At 37.8% G+C, this 17,622-nt stretch overlaps 1 protein-coding gene across 2 annotated transcripts in view; it reads right to left on the bottom strand.

The window, feature by feature from the left end:
- Positions 1–14,622, bottom strand: part of LOC578960 (E3 ubiquitin-protein ligase NEDD4) — a 45,208-nt gene extending 30,586 nt beyond the window's left edge. Inside the window, exons 1-4 of one of the 2 annotated variants that reach the window (XM_030976516.1) lie at positions 14,476–14,622; positions 12,523–12,608; positions 9,623–9,707; positions 8,705–8,743 (exon numbers count right to left, since the gene is read on the bottom strand). In XM_030976516.1, coding sequence (XP_030832376.1) covers positions 8,705–8,743; positions 9,623–9,707; positions 12,523–12,608; positions 14,476–14,508 — 243 coding nt within the window. In that variant the 5' untranslated portion in view covers positions 14,509–14,622. The remainder of the gene's footprint in view (positions 1–8,704; positions 8,744–9,622; positions 9,708–12,522; positions 12,609–14,475) is intronic. The other variant, XM_030976517.1, reaches the window with a different exon arrangement.
- Positions 14,623–17,622: the final 3,000 nt, after the last annotated feature.

Below are 17,622 nucleotides of genomic sequence, written 5' to 3'. Positions count from 1 at the left end.
AAATTTGATGTTTTGTGTTTTTTGTAACTCAAGAATGAAAGGGGTTGGACTGATAAGGGTCTTTGTTGAATACGTTAAAGGTAAAGACCAGTTATGGTCATGCGATTGCACTGTGAAAGAAACGTTGTGGAATCGATCAGAAAAGGTTGATCATCTAGCATCTAGCATCTGCAAGGTTCTGGAATCATCAAAATGATAAGAAATTTGGCCCATTCTTCGTAAAGTTACAAGCACTATACACAGAAAGATGTATATGGGACTACCCTATATCTCTCACAGACCATGAGAGAAACAAATTTACCAAATATATGAATTAGGAGCCGGTTTCCCAGCAAATTTTTTATCATCATGTATTAGTCAAAACATATTCTTTCACATGATTGGTAATGAGAGCTTCCATTCCATTTTTTGAAATAGGGGCGTTTCCAATACTGGTCTTTACCTTTAAGCTTTAATTATGTCATATTCTCAAAAATATAAATCAGGTCAAATCAATTTTTCACATACTTAGAAAATTGCAAAACTTGGTTAGGGTATAAATATTGTAATTGTTAACTGTATACATGTACACAACTGTACCTATGCTGCAATTTTTTTTTTACATGTGAAATTATACTATGACATTTGCACTCTAAAGAACCAATAATGTGCATTGCCATTAGGGCAAGCTTGAGTTAGTTTTCATAATATGCAACCAAATATCTAACACAATGGAGCTCTGCAGGGGTGGGAGAAGGGAGGGGCAAGAGGTTTAGTTTTTGAAGATTTTAAGAGGAGGAGAAAATTACAATGTTCACAAATGATTTTTTCATCAAGCTTTACTAAAAAAAGTCACGTCAGTTGTGATTCGATATTTGTATGTACATGAACGACGAAAGCCTGTAGCCCTGTAGGCTAATAATAATAAAATATGTCAAATAATAATTATAAAAAAAATAATATATTGATGATGATGATGATGATGATGATGATGATGATAATAATAACAAAGTCATTGATATTGTGCTCTGACATATATCAATCGCTTTCACAGCGCTTCACAGAGTTCAAACAAAATAATAGGCTCGGTTGTACATGTATGCATACATTTCATGTACTTCAACCGAGTACTACTGTAGCATTGCCAATCAAATGAAGGAACGACTTTCCACAGTTGATAATGACCTTAGCTCAGATCAATACCAATGTCATTGTTTTCTTTACATCTAATCCTTTCTGCATCTACATCTACAGGACGGGGAACACTAAACCCTTTCCAATCTGATTACATTCATAATTAACGATGAGAGCAACTTCAGTGACGTGCAATCGTAAGTGCACTTTAATAATGCATTTGGAACTGGATGGCAGATGAAATTCTACCGTAATTCAAATTTGAAATGTGATAGATGTCTAAAAAGAAAAAAAAATCATGTACAGTATAGTCTGCTCTCAGAGGCAGAAGGGTGTTTATTCATATCATTCTACAGTGTTAACGCCCTTCTCTCTCAACAGAAAATATATACTACTCACTTTGTAACATTATTTTCTTTGCATTGGTCATTCAAATAATATTCAAAATACAGAAACATTGTACACATACTGTACACACGACACTGACATACAGGCCTACCTGTATGTACTTTGTATACATTTATGAATGAACTTTACTGTGCACAAAAAGATACATGTGAGAACAATTAATGTCCTTGGAAAGTGTACTTAGTGGTAAACACTTGAGTATACTTGGAAAAGGTAATTTATTGATCAAAACTAGAAGGTTATATTATAAAGGGGAAGATCGAGCAAGAACACTTGTATATATATGGTTTGAAGGAACTTTCTCTTTTACTCTTTTCACACTGGTTTTGCTTAACCCCGTACTTTGCTTAGCCCTGTACTATCCTTAACCCCGGACTATTTTTTTGGCTTTTCACACACGCTGTTTTTAGTCCCGTACGAGCGCCTATTCCGGAATAAGAAAATTCCCGCTGTTCTCACTGCATTTCGTTAACCCCGGATATCGTGAATGTTATGATTGGACATACTTCGCATCTGGCCAGCTGCGATACGCTCCATTGCGTAGTACCGGACTATTTTTCGTTTCTGTTCTCATTCATTTGCTTAGCACCGCAATTGCGGGGTTAGCAGGAGTTAGCACCACAATTGCGGAGTTAGCCCAGCTATTTTGCAGGGTTAGTTAACCCCGTACTATAGGTGGGGTTAGCCAACTTTAGCCCACTTTGGTAAAAACCAGTCTGAACAGAAAGTGGAATAGGCTTAACCCCGTACTATAGGTGGGGCTAAGACCCCCCCTTAACCCCACCTATAGTACGGGGTTAAGCAAAATATTGCCAGTGTGAAAACAGTATTTGTCTCTCACATCCTCCATCGTACAATACATACAGATTTATGTGTACCTTCTCTTCATTTACACTGCCAAACATCAATTTCAAGGTTCATTTAGACTAGTTCCAGGCTAATCCTTCTCATTTTTTTGGTTTAAATTTCACATTAAAAGTTATAATAATAATAATTATAATGATTATTAATCCAGATTTATATTAGAGCTCAATTCAAACACCGGTGCTTTACAGATAATATGATAAGTACCCCTGTAATTAGATTTATTCATCTGCACAATGTGCACCATCTCCATTCCCTTGGGAGCATTCCTAACATATGATCACTGTGAGGGCATTTCGGGCAGTTTCTATCACAAAGGCTTTCGACATCCTACCAGGTCCCCATTTCTTTCCTCGGTTTAGAGTGGTAAATGTATATGAATGCCTTGCCAAAGGACATTGGTGCCATGCCAGGATGTAACCCAAGACCTTTGAATTTCCAGTCAAGTGCTCAAACTTCTCGACTATGACATCTCCAATGCCGCCGATCTTGGCAATATATATATTTTTTGGGGGGAGGGAGAGGGGGGAGGTCAAAGGGGTATGTCAACATTTATCACTATCATCAATCTTTATTTCAAGTACATAATATATGACATGTAATATAATCAATTCTCATTTAACACATGACAGATTAGCAGCTACTGAGAGTAAGAGAAATAATTCATCGCTCAATGTGCAATTACACATCCATGACACGAGATATATCAGGACCATGAATGTTTTAAACAGTATATAAGCTAAGAAAATAGTTCATAGAATATACACGTATGAATCACAAATATATCATTTCCTTATCCAATTCATGCCTAATGAGCAAAGATCACATGGGTGTGATGGTTGGGGCCTGCTAATGTGCAAGTCTATTGTTTGTAATGGCTGCTACTAGCGTATTTGAAGGAGGGGGGTAAGTAGGGGGCAATTTGGCTCTCCAGATAGGTTTCTGATCAAGAAGAAGAAAGACGGCCTCACTAGAAGGAAGTAGGAAGCAGTAAATAAAGAAATGTATAAAGTGTAGACATACATACATTTGCTTTATGAGATATTGTAGAGACTAGTAACCTTTCATTTTTTCAAATTAGTCATTTTGGGTGATGCCCCCCCCCCCCCCCCCCCCGTAACAAAACCAGAGTCCCCCTTAATACTACAGGGATATGGATTACAAAAAGTCGAAATGTTTTGCCCCTCAAGAGGCAAAAGTCTGGATACGCCACTGAAGGCTGCTTAACCATACACTGTACAATCATATTGATGTAAATTTAGGGCATGAACATACTGTATACATATATGCCAATACCAATGAATCTAAATGTATGTAATAAACTAAAAGGAGTCACTTGAAAATCCTGAAATATAATTATAGACGACAGCTGCTACTGTAGAGACTACTTCATTCTTTATCAAGTGCGGAGCCACTTTATGGATAGATTCAACTATCTTTCTGCCCCAGAAACACTATCAGAAGAGATACATGTACATAACAACAACTGTACAGGAAGATTTGTATTAGCTATTCATGGGCATTTACACAGCAAGCAAAAACCCTAGGACTAGGATTTTTCTCACATTCCAGAGTTTTTTGTTGATACTCAATTACCCATGCACATGATGAAAAAGCAGAAAAACCCACCGTTTGAATGATTTTTAAAAATAAGATGCTGGCTTAAACCTGCTATGCTAAATGTTCACTTTCAATACACATGTGAATTATTCCAGTTTTTGCTCATGACTCTTGTCGCTTCTGTGCCACGTATGCAGAGCATCAACGAGTGGCGCATCCGCACAAATACATTTTCATGGGTTTCTCCACTAGTTCAATACACCAGTTTACAGTTGTGTGCGCCATTTTAAACAAAGCTAATGACCTAGGAGTCATGTATTTATGCGTAAATTAAGATTGCGCCCATGCAAATAATGATGACATCACTGCCTGCGCGCTGCGTTGTGCGCGCACATCATCATTTGCATGGGCGCAATTTTAATTTACGCATAAATACCAGAGGTCAGAGGTTATTGGCCCCAATTTTTGGGCCAATGACCCGAGGTCAACTGTCTGCGCATGCGCACTGATACAACTGTAAACTGGTGTATTGTAGTTTTAAAAAAAACAATTGTTTATCAAAAATGATTTCTCTCCAGTGTGAATGGGCCTATGTATTGTAACAGATGATATCCAGGGGTGGTGTCCTGAATTTAACTACAATATGTTATCATTTATTTTAATAGTGAGAAGTAATGTACAAAGGACGAGTCATTGATTAATGTCTGCTCTCTATATCTACACTTCAAATAGACATCTGTGCATGAAACAGTGAAGGGTGTTTATTTGAATTTGCTATGACAATTGAAACACCTCTTTTAAGAATTTAAACAACAAAACATAGGGATAAAAATTTGTTTCAAATTCAAAATCTTAAATGGAGATTCATAAAATTGTTCACAACAAATGGATATTTGCTTGCCAAGGATATTGGAATTTGTTTACTCTCATTTTTCTTGTTCAATATATTTTTTTCAACAAAGAAATAATATTAACAAGACAAATGTGACTGCGTCTCCTATATGCCCTTGCCTTAAATTCAGTAAAGGGAAGGGATGGAATTATTTGTTTGTTTTTAATATTTATTTTGTTTTTTATTATAATTCATTTGCTAACCCAAGGAGTAAAGAAACTTGGGGGAAAAGATGTACACTGTATGAGCTCAGTCAATTGTAGCCCGGTACTCCTGTAGCATTGAAAATGATCCCACTCTCAAATGGGTATGTAGAGTTATGAATGGGATGACAGCCCTGGAATCTCCCATACATCACCATTCAGCATCTCAATTTCTTTCTACACGTAAATACACAGAGCCCATTTCTTAGTTGCAGGCACAAACTCATGTCACTGTCAGTCATAGTGTGTTACAGTGTCTGAGCTGTGAGACTAAGCAGATTGTGCATGGTCTACTGCGCACCATAGGCTTTGCACTTTGTGTAGCTGCTTCTGACATATCCAGATACCAACAGATTTAGACTCTGCTTAAGACTTCATCAATTCGTGTTTGAGTGTCAAATTAGAGTCTGAATTTGCAGACTACCCTTTTCTGACCCCCATGCATTCAGATGTCCCCATAGATCTTAGCTTTGCCGTAAGGGCTTTTCCTTAAACTCTTCTGTCTCTTTATCTCCTTTTATTTAGAGCTTGATGCTGTGAAGATCAATTTGGGTAGCTCTCAACTTCAATCATCGCTTTCAATTTAATGAAATAATGACCAAAGAATTCATGAATAGCCTGGATTTTGTTATGTTGATAAAAGAACTATTAAAGATGTCAAATGCCAACAATACTACAAGTATTAGCTGTATTTTCATTTTGTGTTTCTTATATAAAAATAGCTTTCTAGACAATCAGACAACAGAAGTTCTTTCAAGCATGACAATTGATAGAAAAATAATCTAAAAATAAATTTCAACCACAGAGCAATCAGCAGACTGTTCTAGGCTTGCCTACAACATACCTCTCGGCTCAGCATATGCCCAACTCACACAAGGAGATGTGATACATACATTATGAATATTTCCTAAATATATCCTATTTGTGTTTACATTTTACAATACCTTTTCATGGTTCTAGGACAATTACCTCCTGGACAATCACCCCCAGGAATAATTTTTCGGGGGGGGGGGGGGGGGGGGGGGGGGGGGGGGGGGGAGGGGGAGAGGGGGATTGTCCAAGGGGTAATTGTCCCGATACACCTTTTCACAGAGGGAATATTCTAATCCTTATAATAATAGATACACAGATTGTCCAATTAGAAGTTACTCTCATGGCATTAACTTTAAAAGGCCTACATCCGGAATACTGGCGCAAATATTCAAAATCACACTACAGTTAAACCAGTCTATAAGGACCACCCAAGGGAGACAAGGAAAGGGGTCTTTGGCTGCGTTCATGCTTAAATTTTGAAGGCAGAATGAGCGATCTGAAACGCTCATCGTAAACGCTCATCGTGATCGCAGTTCCACGATGTAGTGTTCATGCTTACTTCTCTGGCTCCCCCAGGCAATTCTCAGTGTGTGGCCTTAATTGGTCTTCCAGCTGGATTCGCAAACCTTCACTGTGCATGCTACGTAGACCCACTAGAGGTCAGTGCGTTGACCCCATTTAAACGCGTTTACAAATTGTAAACGCATCTTTTTGTGAGTTTACGATCGGCGATCGTGATCGCCGTTTTTTCGGTGATTCTACAAAAGTGAGCTAAGACGCAACCGTGTTTTAAACTAAACGCGTAACAGATGCCTGATTCTTGCCGTCAAAATCAAGCATGAACGCGCCCATAATGTACAGGTTCCTTTAGTACTTGTTTCAACGAGAAACCATTTTCAAGGGAAACAAAAAATATGGTCTTTGAAGACAGGTGGTCTTTCTATACACATGGTCACTAAATAAAGCAGGTTTAACTACATCTTCTAGACCGTAATTCTAACAAAAGGTACATTAACAAACATATCTATTGTGCATGCTACTAATGAGCATCTTCTAAGTATTGCCCAAATCAAATTTTACAAAGATAGCTGCGGTGTGAATGCTACCTAGAACACTAAAACATAGATTGAAAGGTCACTGAAGATAATCTGATTCTATTGTGCATGCTACTAATGAGCATCTCCTGAGTACTGCACAAATCAAATTTCACAAAGATAGCTGCGGTGTGAATGCTACCAAGGATAATCAGAGAGGTCATCATCACCGAGGGCCATTTACAATGCTACACCTAGAACCCTAAGATGTAGGTTGAAAGGTCACTAAAGATAAACTGATTCTATTGTGCATGCTACTAATGAGCATCTCCCGAGTACTGCACAAATCAAATTTCACAAAGATAGCTGCGGTGTGAATGCTACCAAGGTTAATCAGAGAGGTCATCATCACTGAGGGCCATTTACAACAACCCTACACCTAGAACCCTAAGACGTAGGTTGAAAGGTCACTGAAGATAATCTGATTCTATTGTGCATGCTACTAATGAGCATCTCCCGAGTACTGCACAAATCAAATTTCACAAAGATAGCTGCGGTGTGAATGCTACCAAGGATAATCAGAGAGGTCATCATCACCGAGGGCCATTTACAACAACGCTATACCTAGAACCCTAAGACGTAGATTGAAAGGTCACTGAAGATAAACACTGTCTAAATATCAGTACCCGGTACATCAAATCACTCCTCTCTCACATACCAAAACAAACTCGCTATGTCTTGAATTATCGGCAGTGACATTTAATTCACTGGTTGGGGGTTATAAATGGCTTTGTTTTTCTGTGCGCGCTGAGGCCCCTCATCTATTTATGTAGCTAGAGTACACGTACCTAGTGTAAACAACTGATTCTATATGCAGCATGTTCAGTTATCATACAGAAACTAATACAGTTAACAACTAAATTATTCACACCCTTACCAAGTTTCGTTAATTTTTTTTGGGGTATGTGAAAAATTGATTTGTGCCGATTTGGCTTTTGAGAATGTGACATATTAAATGAATAAATGTTACATCTAAAGTTCTCAACAAAAGCCAAAATCAAATATAACAGAAGAATACCCCCCCCCCCAAAAAAAAAGACTTTATGTTTCTTTATCAAATAGGCTTTCAAAATTGATTTACAGCTGCCAAATAAGTCACATCTTTGAATTTCATCATGTAATAGCTACATGTACATGTACAACTTGTCTGGGAAGCATTTCACTCTATTGTATCTTACAATTTAACTGCATAGTGCAACATGTTATGGCACTTGAACTAAATCAATTTGAAAATGAGACCACAAGTTGGTAAACAATATGACCAAAAAGAAAAAAGAAAAAGGAAAAAGGAAGTATAAAGAGAAATTATCAGTGTGTCCAAAACCCATTATCAACTGCTGGTCGTCTAATAAAAAAAAAAATTCTAAATAACCAACCTCAACAGTTAACATGGGCTTTTCTGAAAGGTACAATGTGACATTTTCATACTTATAACTACCGGTAGTTGAATTGCTTTATTAATTTGTCTTGGACTGTAAAAGAAAGAATCCCTATCATTTCAAAAATATATACTGTGTCACCAAGTTTTTAATTGAAAAATAGTGATTGCATCCCCCCTTTTTTGTAAGAGAAAGTTTGTATTGTACATATTTAAACTGAAATTTTACAGGTGTATTGCACAGCAAGGATGTACTGTCTGTAGAATTGAAATGATACAAGAAATGAACAAGGCAGCCAAAAACAAAGGCATAAGTCATTTCTCCCATGATTATGAATAGCTTTACACATGTGTCGCTGTAGCATTTAGTCGTACTCACCCTAAAACGGAAGTCCTCGTACCATTTGGGGTTTAGAGTCTGTATGGATAGAACAAATGGGAAATACATTATATTTATAACATGTCTTTGTAATCTCACAGTCTATAATGATCTTTCAATATCTACATTTTGATCATAATATACAATAACAATATTTCATACAAATAAAGAAACAATTTTGTAAATCGATTAATATGTCACCCCCCCCCCCTCGAATCCCAAGTGGCATACAAAAGTACATGACTCAAAACCTGTTCCCCCTGCCTTTTTTAATATTTTAGAAACCCACGAAAGGTACATGAACCTAAACAATGTGCCCTTATCCGTCTGCTTTGTTTGGTTTTCTGACTTTTGGCTCCCTTCCATATCCGGCATCCTATAGCCCTGCATCCTATTGGTACTTCATAGATAAGTAATTTATTGAAAACCAACCCTTTTCCACAAACAAAGTGGGGCTTGAGATGATCATGTCTAACAGGACATAAATATACATTTCGGGCAATTACTATGTATACATAGAAATACAGAAGTGCCTCTTTGAGTTATTGTGTAGAATGGAAAATGGAAATGATGTGAATTCAGTGGTTCACATTAATGTGTTTTATCCCCATTGCCCAATGTTAAGTAGGAAAGAACAGGTGACCACACATGTATGACCTATTTGATCAGGTAATCCTGGATGAATTCCCTGATTTTTCCGACTGATGGAGCTTCAAAAATTGAGCGATCATCATTTAAACCTACTTCCAAGTTTTAAATGGCTTAATAGCCAATCAGACTGCGGATAAACGCTCTTGAATCCGTTATTATCAGACCTATTACATCCCACTTGAGACAGTTTCCTGACCATTACTACTCACTGTGTACATGTTGTAGATTTGTAAATGGGGGAATCCCCTGCAATTACATGTAGCTTACCTTCTTAATTGTCCTTGTCTGGACAGTTGATATATTGCCTTCCTCCCTGTCTCCTCTGAACAACTTTATCCTCACATATGGATCACTACATTGGAATAAAATATAAATCATATTAAAAAGGTATACATTCTCGTTTCTTTTCGACCAAAATGATATTTTGGCAATAATAAAGAATAATACAAAATAATCATAATCCTTCATGAAGGAATCAGCAAAAAATAATGTTACCGATATCATTAGAACAGGAGCTCTGGGGTTCCCTAATCAAATGATGAGAAAAAGAGTGAACAAGGTGAGAAAAAAAAAGGGGAGAGGGGTAAAGGCCCTAAAGCAGGCCTTAAATTTCAATACTTTTAGGGCAAGGTCACTTTTCTGTAGGGCACAACAAATCTCCAAGGCCAATCAAAAGGGCATCCACGGCCATGGCCTTGGATTAATTTAAGCCCTGCTAAAGGGAACATAAAAAGATGATGTAATGCCTTCCAACACCCTTTCATTTCACACACCAGTGACTAGAGCCCTCCCCCTCCCCCTATTTCACTACGAATGTCAAATGGGGTCATAAGGTCAAACATGTAAGGTGAAGAACTGCTGGTCCATCATGTCGCACAGGTAGGTTACAAACATTCACCTTTACTCTGAAAGCTAGAAACCTGATCACACAAATGATCCCACTCATTGAGACCTTGCACTTATTGCAATCTGCAAAAGTTTCTGGTTTTGTACAACGGAAGGATTTTTCTATTTCCTTCTGGCTTAATCACATTGCATATTTGTAATATTTATCCTAGACAAATATCAACATTTTGCTTCATGTTCAACTCGATTCAAGCTCCCGATGATCGGACATTTGCTCTGATAAATTGGATTTTAGCCTTAGAATAGGTTTAGGTTCAGCATTATGGTTATGTATAGTGCTGGGTCCAGGGTTGAAATGCTTTAATTAAAATAAAAGTTTTAAACAAACTTATTATTATTATGAACTACATGTACACAGTACCTGAAGCTTTAATGCATATTTTAAAGCACTGGCCTGATTTTAATCACCAAATCACTTTTAATTACTTGTGCTTATTTATTTTTGAAATAAATATTTCAGTTTCGATTTGAGGCCCTGAAAAAAAAATCAGTAAATTGTAATATGAGTGAGTATACCATACACTCACGTACTGTACATGTAACATTAAAAATTTAAAATGCCTTTACAATGACGAAAGCAGGGCTCCCACTTAGCCGAGTTGGAGCCCCGAGTTGTAGCGAGCTAGCGCGATCTTATGGCAAGCCGTTTTATCATTAAAACATATTTCTTGATATCAAGAATTAATTTTACGTTGTAAAGCAATGGTAATTCTTGATATCAATAATTCGGTTTTGTGATATCAAGAAATATGTTTTAATGATAAAACGGCTTGCCATAATGCCATAAGATCGCGCCAGCTCGCTACAACTCGGCTAAGTGGGAGCCCTGCTTTACACTCAGCATTACATGTCAGCCCACTCAAAATAAATATATGCATCTGCTTTGTTTTGACATACATGTATATCCCAGAATTCAATGACCCTGCGATGGATTTTAAATTTGATAAAATTAGACATTTAGAACAGACTGAAATCTAAGCTGGATAATGGCCCAGAATATACATACATGTAAGTACTGTATGTAGGAAAATTTATTTTCATTTCAAATTGACCTCTTGGCAACTTCAATCAATATTTCAGCAAATGGACAACAATGAGGATTTTAGCATAATCTTAAGTGATAAAAACATAGTACATGTACATGTAGGTATGATTTTGCTTAATATAAATTAGGCTTACCTAGATAGGAGAAGTTTTGATTAACAATAACAGGATATTGGGCTGAATCTTTATCCCAAGAAATCAAAATTAAATTTTCTTCTTTTTTTGGGGGGGGGGGGGGGGGGGGGAGGGGGGGGGCACAGAGTACAACTTTGGGGGTGTTAATATGTACATCTATGTCTCCAAGCCCGTTACAGTCGAGCCCTAAAGGAACATAGTCGAGGTGTGCAATTTTTTACAAACTGATTACATATGATTATTTTTTATTAATGAATACAATCATCCTCTTAAAGTCCCACTGTCTTACTTGTAGCTACTTGCTCCCTCTATATAGAAAACTTCCCCAATCGTTGCCTGTTGGTCCCCCATGATCCTCTTTTTCTTATGTTAATTGAGAGCTGAGTTAATGAGAAAGCCACCTGACAGTGACCTCGCTGTGTGGTCTAATCCCTTCTGGCCCAGTAGTATTGACGGTCTTTAAAACTGACAAGCTGATATCACACAGCTATCACATGAATGATTTTACTGAACTGACTTCCCTATAAACTCAGCATGAATGTATGATAATAGTGAAACAACAAAAATATAAATTAGAATTCACATACAGACCATGTAAGCAGTGTACTAATTAATATTACAAGATCATGGTTCATGTACATGACAACCTCACTTCCTCAACCCTGACCAACTTTTCGAGTTGAATGTATGCCAAAGATCCAGTTACATGCATCTTTTATCTCAAATTGTGTAAAATTAAGTAGATGTAGAATCCTGTAGTTATGTAACAAACAAAAAAAATAAATAAATAATGAGTATCACACAAAACTGTTTTGTTCTCTCGCTTGCAATATATGCAGAGAACTACATGTATCATAAATTATAGTGAACAAAAATGACAATAACAAACATAAGATCATGATTACTTCTACATCAATGTACTGGTAATCACAATCTTGATCAGTCAAAAAAAGGAAATATCAAACAAATAAAATCTGTATGTCTTATGGCTCACAACAGACAAAGCTACAGCTCCCTGTGGTACTAAAATATATAATCTATGTGGCTGCCAATACTGTCAAAAGCTAAATCATCATACATACCTTGCACCAAATATATCCTTTTTAGCTAGGTCTTTTCCTTCTATTACTCTCACTTTCAAGATCCGAGTAGTTCCAGGGGCCTCCCCCTATAAAAAAAAGAGGAACAAATAAGAGCATTTGATCAAGAACTATAATATGGTGGTCCAGAAACAAAAATTCAAACATGTAAATTGGATCATGGAAGGAGTAAACAAAGCACAAAATGTACTTTGTGGACAGGCTGCACAGCTTTTCAAGGGCTCTAGGGACTAGGGTTCTTAGATGCACTCTGGTGCAATCAGATCCATAATTTGAAGCATTTTTTCAAATAAATTTTTCAACTGTTCATTTCATAATTTTTTTTGTTAAGAATGAATATAGATAAACTTGAGTTCTGGTCATGCCATTGCATTGTGAAAGAAAAGGTGTGGAATGGATCAGAAACAGTTGATCATGTAGCATGTACATGTAAGTATTGGTGTGCACTGCAAGGTTCTGGAGTCATCAAAATCATAATAAATTTGGCCGAGTCTTGGTAAAGTAACAAGCATTGTACACAGAAAGCTATATATGGGACAACACACATGGTGTCAGGGCTAGTACTACCTTGATTTCCTTGTCTTTTTATGCTCATTACTCAGCCAGTATACATTTTCTTCAAAAATTGTTTGGCACATGTCATTTATTTGTAATTTTAAACTTCCAGTGTAAGTTTCTTTTGATTCTGTGAGAATTGTTCTTTTTTTTTACCAGAACTGGAGTTTATCTTTAAGTTTAAGGGTGGCTGATTTTCAAACCTGTACAATCAAAATTCAGACACATGTATCCGATTTTCAAACCTGTAAAATTTCTATTCCTACCTTGTTACTTGTTTAAACCCCTTGTGGACCACCCTGCTATTATTAGAAAACATATTTTTGCTTAGAACATTTTTGTAAAGCCGGGCTAATACAAGTTTGGACATTTTGATGTTGTTGTTCAGTAGGAGTTCAGCAATGTTTTCATACGTACAGTATTGCGTACTATGGTACCCTGCAAGCAGACAATTTTTGCAAACAAGAAACTTTATCCAAATGCAAATATTTCATGTTGTGATTCAATCTAGACCTATTCAATATTTAGCGGCGTTGAAGTTATGCAAATCTCTACCACTTGTAAAATTAACAAAAATGTTAAGGGGAGGTGTCGTGGTATAGTGGCTCATTCACTTGACTCTCAATTCAAGGGTCAGGTTCGAATCCTACCCTGGCACTAATGTCCTGGCTTTGGCATGACATTAATCCACTTTTGCCACTCTCTACCCAGGTATAAATGTGCCATAGTCTAGTTAGCGCTACATAATTGGCTGCCAGCTAAGACCAGGGTAATACTTTTCAAGCTTGCTTGCATGTAAATAATACTCTTTGATCTGTTTTGGATTGAACTCTATGCAAACATTTTGGGGCTCTTTTATGACTCATCAGTAAGACAAAATATGAATGTATGATGCTCATCTAATTTTGACAAACAATCTTGACTTGGCTTGCACTGCACTCAGCACTGCAGTTTAATTTTCAACTCAACTTCAGACTGACAGAGTTCAATATTAGTATCACTATCACTCAGTATCACTATCAGGTGAACATGGTGAAGTTGAGGAAGTTTGCCTAGATCTACAACACACTGAACCACACATACACTTCTTTGGTTTTGAGGTTGAGCAGAAGTCAGTGGACATGCATAATCTAGTATACGACAGCACTTTGCATTGCATGCAGCATTGGACATGATCCCCCGAGCCCGTCCGCCAATACCCTGTTGTGTCTGGCACCTCAGCCGCAGCGCTGGACGAGTTAGACCTGTGTGCGGTGGGCTAGATATCTACGCGCGTTGACTACCGGAATTTCATTGCGAAGGCATATAAACTTATCTAAGCTACGGATTTTGCAATAAAAAGCCATATATATTTCTCTATACAGTACATCATGAACTTACCTGAATTTCGGGGAGACCATATATTGTTGCCATGTACAAATAGTATCTGTTGCAAGTATGTTGATATTTTTGACAATCTTTTTTTCCGTTCGTCCCACCTTCGCCGATTCTATAAATAAACCGAAGAAATATCAAGAGCGCTGGCCCGCCCTCATCGACAAGGTCCCTGATATCATAATTAGAGACAAAATAGACACCACATCACAGCAGAACCCAATGAATTTGGAAAAGAAAATGAATGAAAATTTTGAATTATTAAAATGCACTAATTGTAATACAACATAAAGGATAGATAATTATAAAAATAAAACTAAGATGATGCATGTGAGTATGTAATTGTGTTAATTATATTGGCCAGCCTCAGAGGGGCTAGCTTTAGGCTCCGAGGCTTGGCCGATGGCGCGCGCCTCGAGTATTGCGAAATCGGATGAGTCAACGTCATCATGAATATATGAAAGCTCTGTAAATTTCCCGGGAAATTTCCATTTACTTTGATTTTTATTACTTTACTTTATATTAATCCAGCGATGCTTTAGGACAATGCCTATTCATCGATCGTAGATGTCTCCTTCAGTGATTATACATTATTCTTTAGGTCAATTTAACCAATCAGCCAACTTTGTTGCCTCCAAACGTCATTTTCTTCTGTCTCGCTCTGATTTCGAGTTCTTTGTAATATTACACTAAGCAAAACAAAAACAATTCAAACTAACAACAAAACTACAATGGTGAAATTGTTATTATTAGTTGTAGTATTTGTTTGCATGCAACCGTCTGTCTAGAGAGACAAATGAAGTTTTGATTTATAAAGTCTGTCTGGTTGAAGTATACTTGCATCTCGCGGCTGTACCAGGGAGGTGTTTTAATTTGTACAGTCCTTTTCTTGAGAGACACACCTTCTGTCAATAGATGCAGGTGACAGTTTAATATGCTTTGCCGTTATGGTCCTAAATCAGCTTATGTAAGCATTTTATGTCTATTTCCTTCTTTTTTCCTTCAATTTGTCTTTCTATCGCTCATCTGCATACCCATTTTGCCATTGCTCGTAATCCTTTATGTCCCTCTAATTGCAGGCATCCTTGAACCGTAATAATGGTCTCCTCACATTACTACTACTATTCTCCTACTCCTACTCCTACTGCTACTGCTACTGCTATTAGCCTGCGTACTCATACTACTAGTCAGAGGCGACGCTCCCGGGGGAAGGGGCACAGTGCTCCACGGTACCCCAAAAGTGCACCTTTTACTTTGACAACAAGTGTCCTTGTTAATTTTTAAAAGTACCGCTTCCCTTTTCCACCTCTGATAAATGCTCCTTTTATTTTGACACGTACCCCTTTTCCTTTGACAAGTTGCCCATTTTCCTTTGCAATAAGTGTCCATTTTCCATTCTCATAAGTGCCCTAATTCTTCATCTCTAGTAAGTGCTCCTTTTCAGGTACGAGAAGCGCCACTTTTAACTTTTGATAAGCACCCCTTCAACCTCTGATAATTACCCTTTTGACTATTTGAGAGGTGCCCCTTTTGCTTTGACAAGTGCCCATTTTTCTTTGTAAGAAGTGCCCCTTCCCTTTGTAATTACTACCCCTTTTTAACTCGGATAAGCCACCTTATAGTTTCACGCGTGCCCCTTTCCTTTCTAATAAGAGCCCTATGATAAGTGGCCCCGGTAAAAAAGACCCTCTTCTCCTTCTCATAAATGCCCCCTTTCACCTATTAAAATAGTTAATTTTCATTCTCATAAGTGCCCCTTTTAATCTCTTGTAAATGACCCTATTCAATTCTGAGATATACTCGTTTTACGTTGACAAGTACCCCTTCCCCTCCTGATAAGTGCTCTTTTCATATAACTTAGAGCCACTAGCCTACTCTCTTCTCATAAAAGCCCTTACACCTCCGATGAATGCCCCTATTAAAATTTGATTGGTGCCTCTATTCCTTTAACAACATTTCCCTTTATTATTAGTGCCCCTTTTCACCTCTGATTAATACCCTTTTAACAATGATAGCCCCTTTTCCTTTCTAATCAGGTATCCCTTTTTCATAAATGCTCCTTTTCACTTTTTATAAATGCCCCTATCAAAATCTGATGGGTGCCTCTTTTCCGTCGACAAATGCCCATTTCACATCCCCATAAGTGCCTTTTTCATCCCTGGTGAGTGCCAGGATTGGTTTTTCCTCCTTATAAGATGTAATTTTTTCGCACTGCGACCTCACAAATTCCTCGCTCGCAAATGAATTTTCAGACCATTACACCCAACTGCAAAGTGTGATGCTTAAGCAATATCTTATGATGTATAAAGAGAAACAAAATATGAAATCATCCCTGATAATGTAATCACAATAAAAGGGGTATATACCAATCTCTAAAAAATTGTATATTTTCCTTTGAAGGTGCCCTTTTTTCTCCAGAAAGGGCCCTTTTTGTTGGTCCCCCCTCACTTTGGAATTCGCTCCGCCGCCTCTGCTACTCGTGCTTTTTTTTGTGTCTGTAATATTAAAATCGGACAGTGAAAATCCCACTGGTGAAAACCCGTCGGTGTCAGGACTGTCATTTCAGCATTTTGTTTTGGTAATAAGATCATACATCAGTGGCACTCACACCATGCAGAGCTAGGATGGACTACGGTCAGTCAGGCGCGTACGCAAGGGGGGGGGGGGGGTGGGGGTTAACTCCCCCTTTGCGATTTTTTATTTTTTTATTTTTTTTATATGTCCTCTTACCCCCCCCCCCCCCCCGCGCTTATTCAGCGGCTGAGCCGTTGCGAAATTTAAAAAAAAAAAAAAAAAATGTCCTCTTACCCCCCCCCCCCCTCCAGCTTATTCAGCGGTCGGCTGAGTCGTTGCGAAAATTTCGGCCCGATTTAAAAATGTTAACCCCCCCCCCCTTGAAAAAAACTCCTGTGTACGCTACTGCGCGGTCAGTCATATTAAAGCTTATCTGCCGTAGTTTACAGGAGGGATTAGACCGCTCTGCAAGGTCACTGGACATGTGGTTATCTCATCAACTCAGCTCTCAGTTAACATAAGAAAAAGAGGATCATGGGGGACCAATGGTCACCGATTCTGCATTTTTTGTTATATAGAGGGCGCAAGTAGCTACCAGTAGTGCAGTGGGCCTTTAAGATTTGACAACTACAGTTACCT

Source organism: Strongylocentrotus purpuratus, unplaced genomic scaffold (genome assembly GCF_000002235.5).
Source record: "Strongylocentrotus purpuratus isolate Spur 01 unplaced genomic scaffold, Spur_5.0 spur5_scaffold_9, whole genome shotgun sequence".
Taxonomy (NCBI): Eukaryota; Metazoa; Echinodermata; class Echinoidea; order Camarodonta; family Strongylocentrotidae; genus Strongylocentrotus; species Strongylocentrotus purpuratus.
This window is presented reverse-complemented; position numbering and strand designations above follow the sequence as displayed.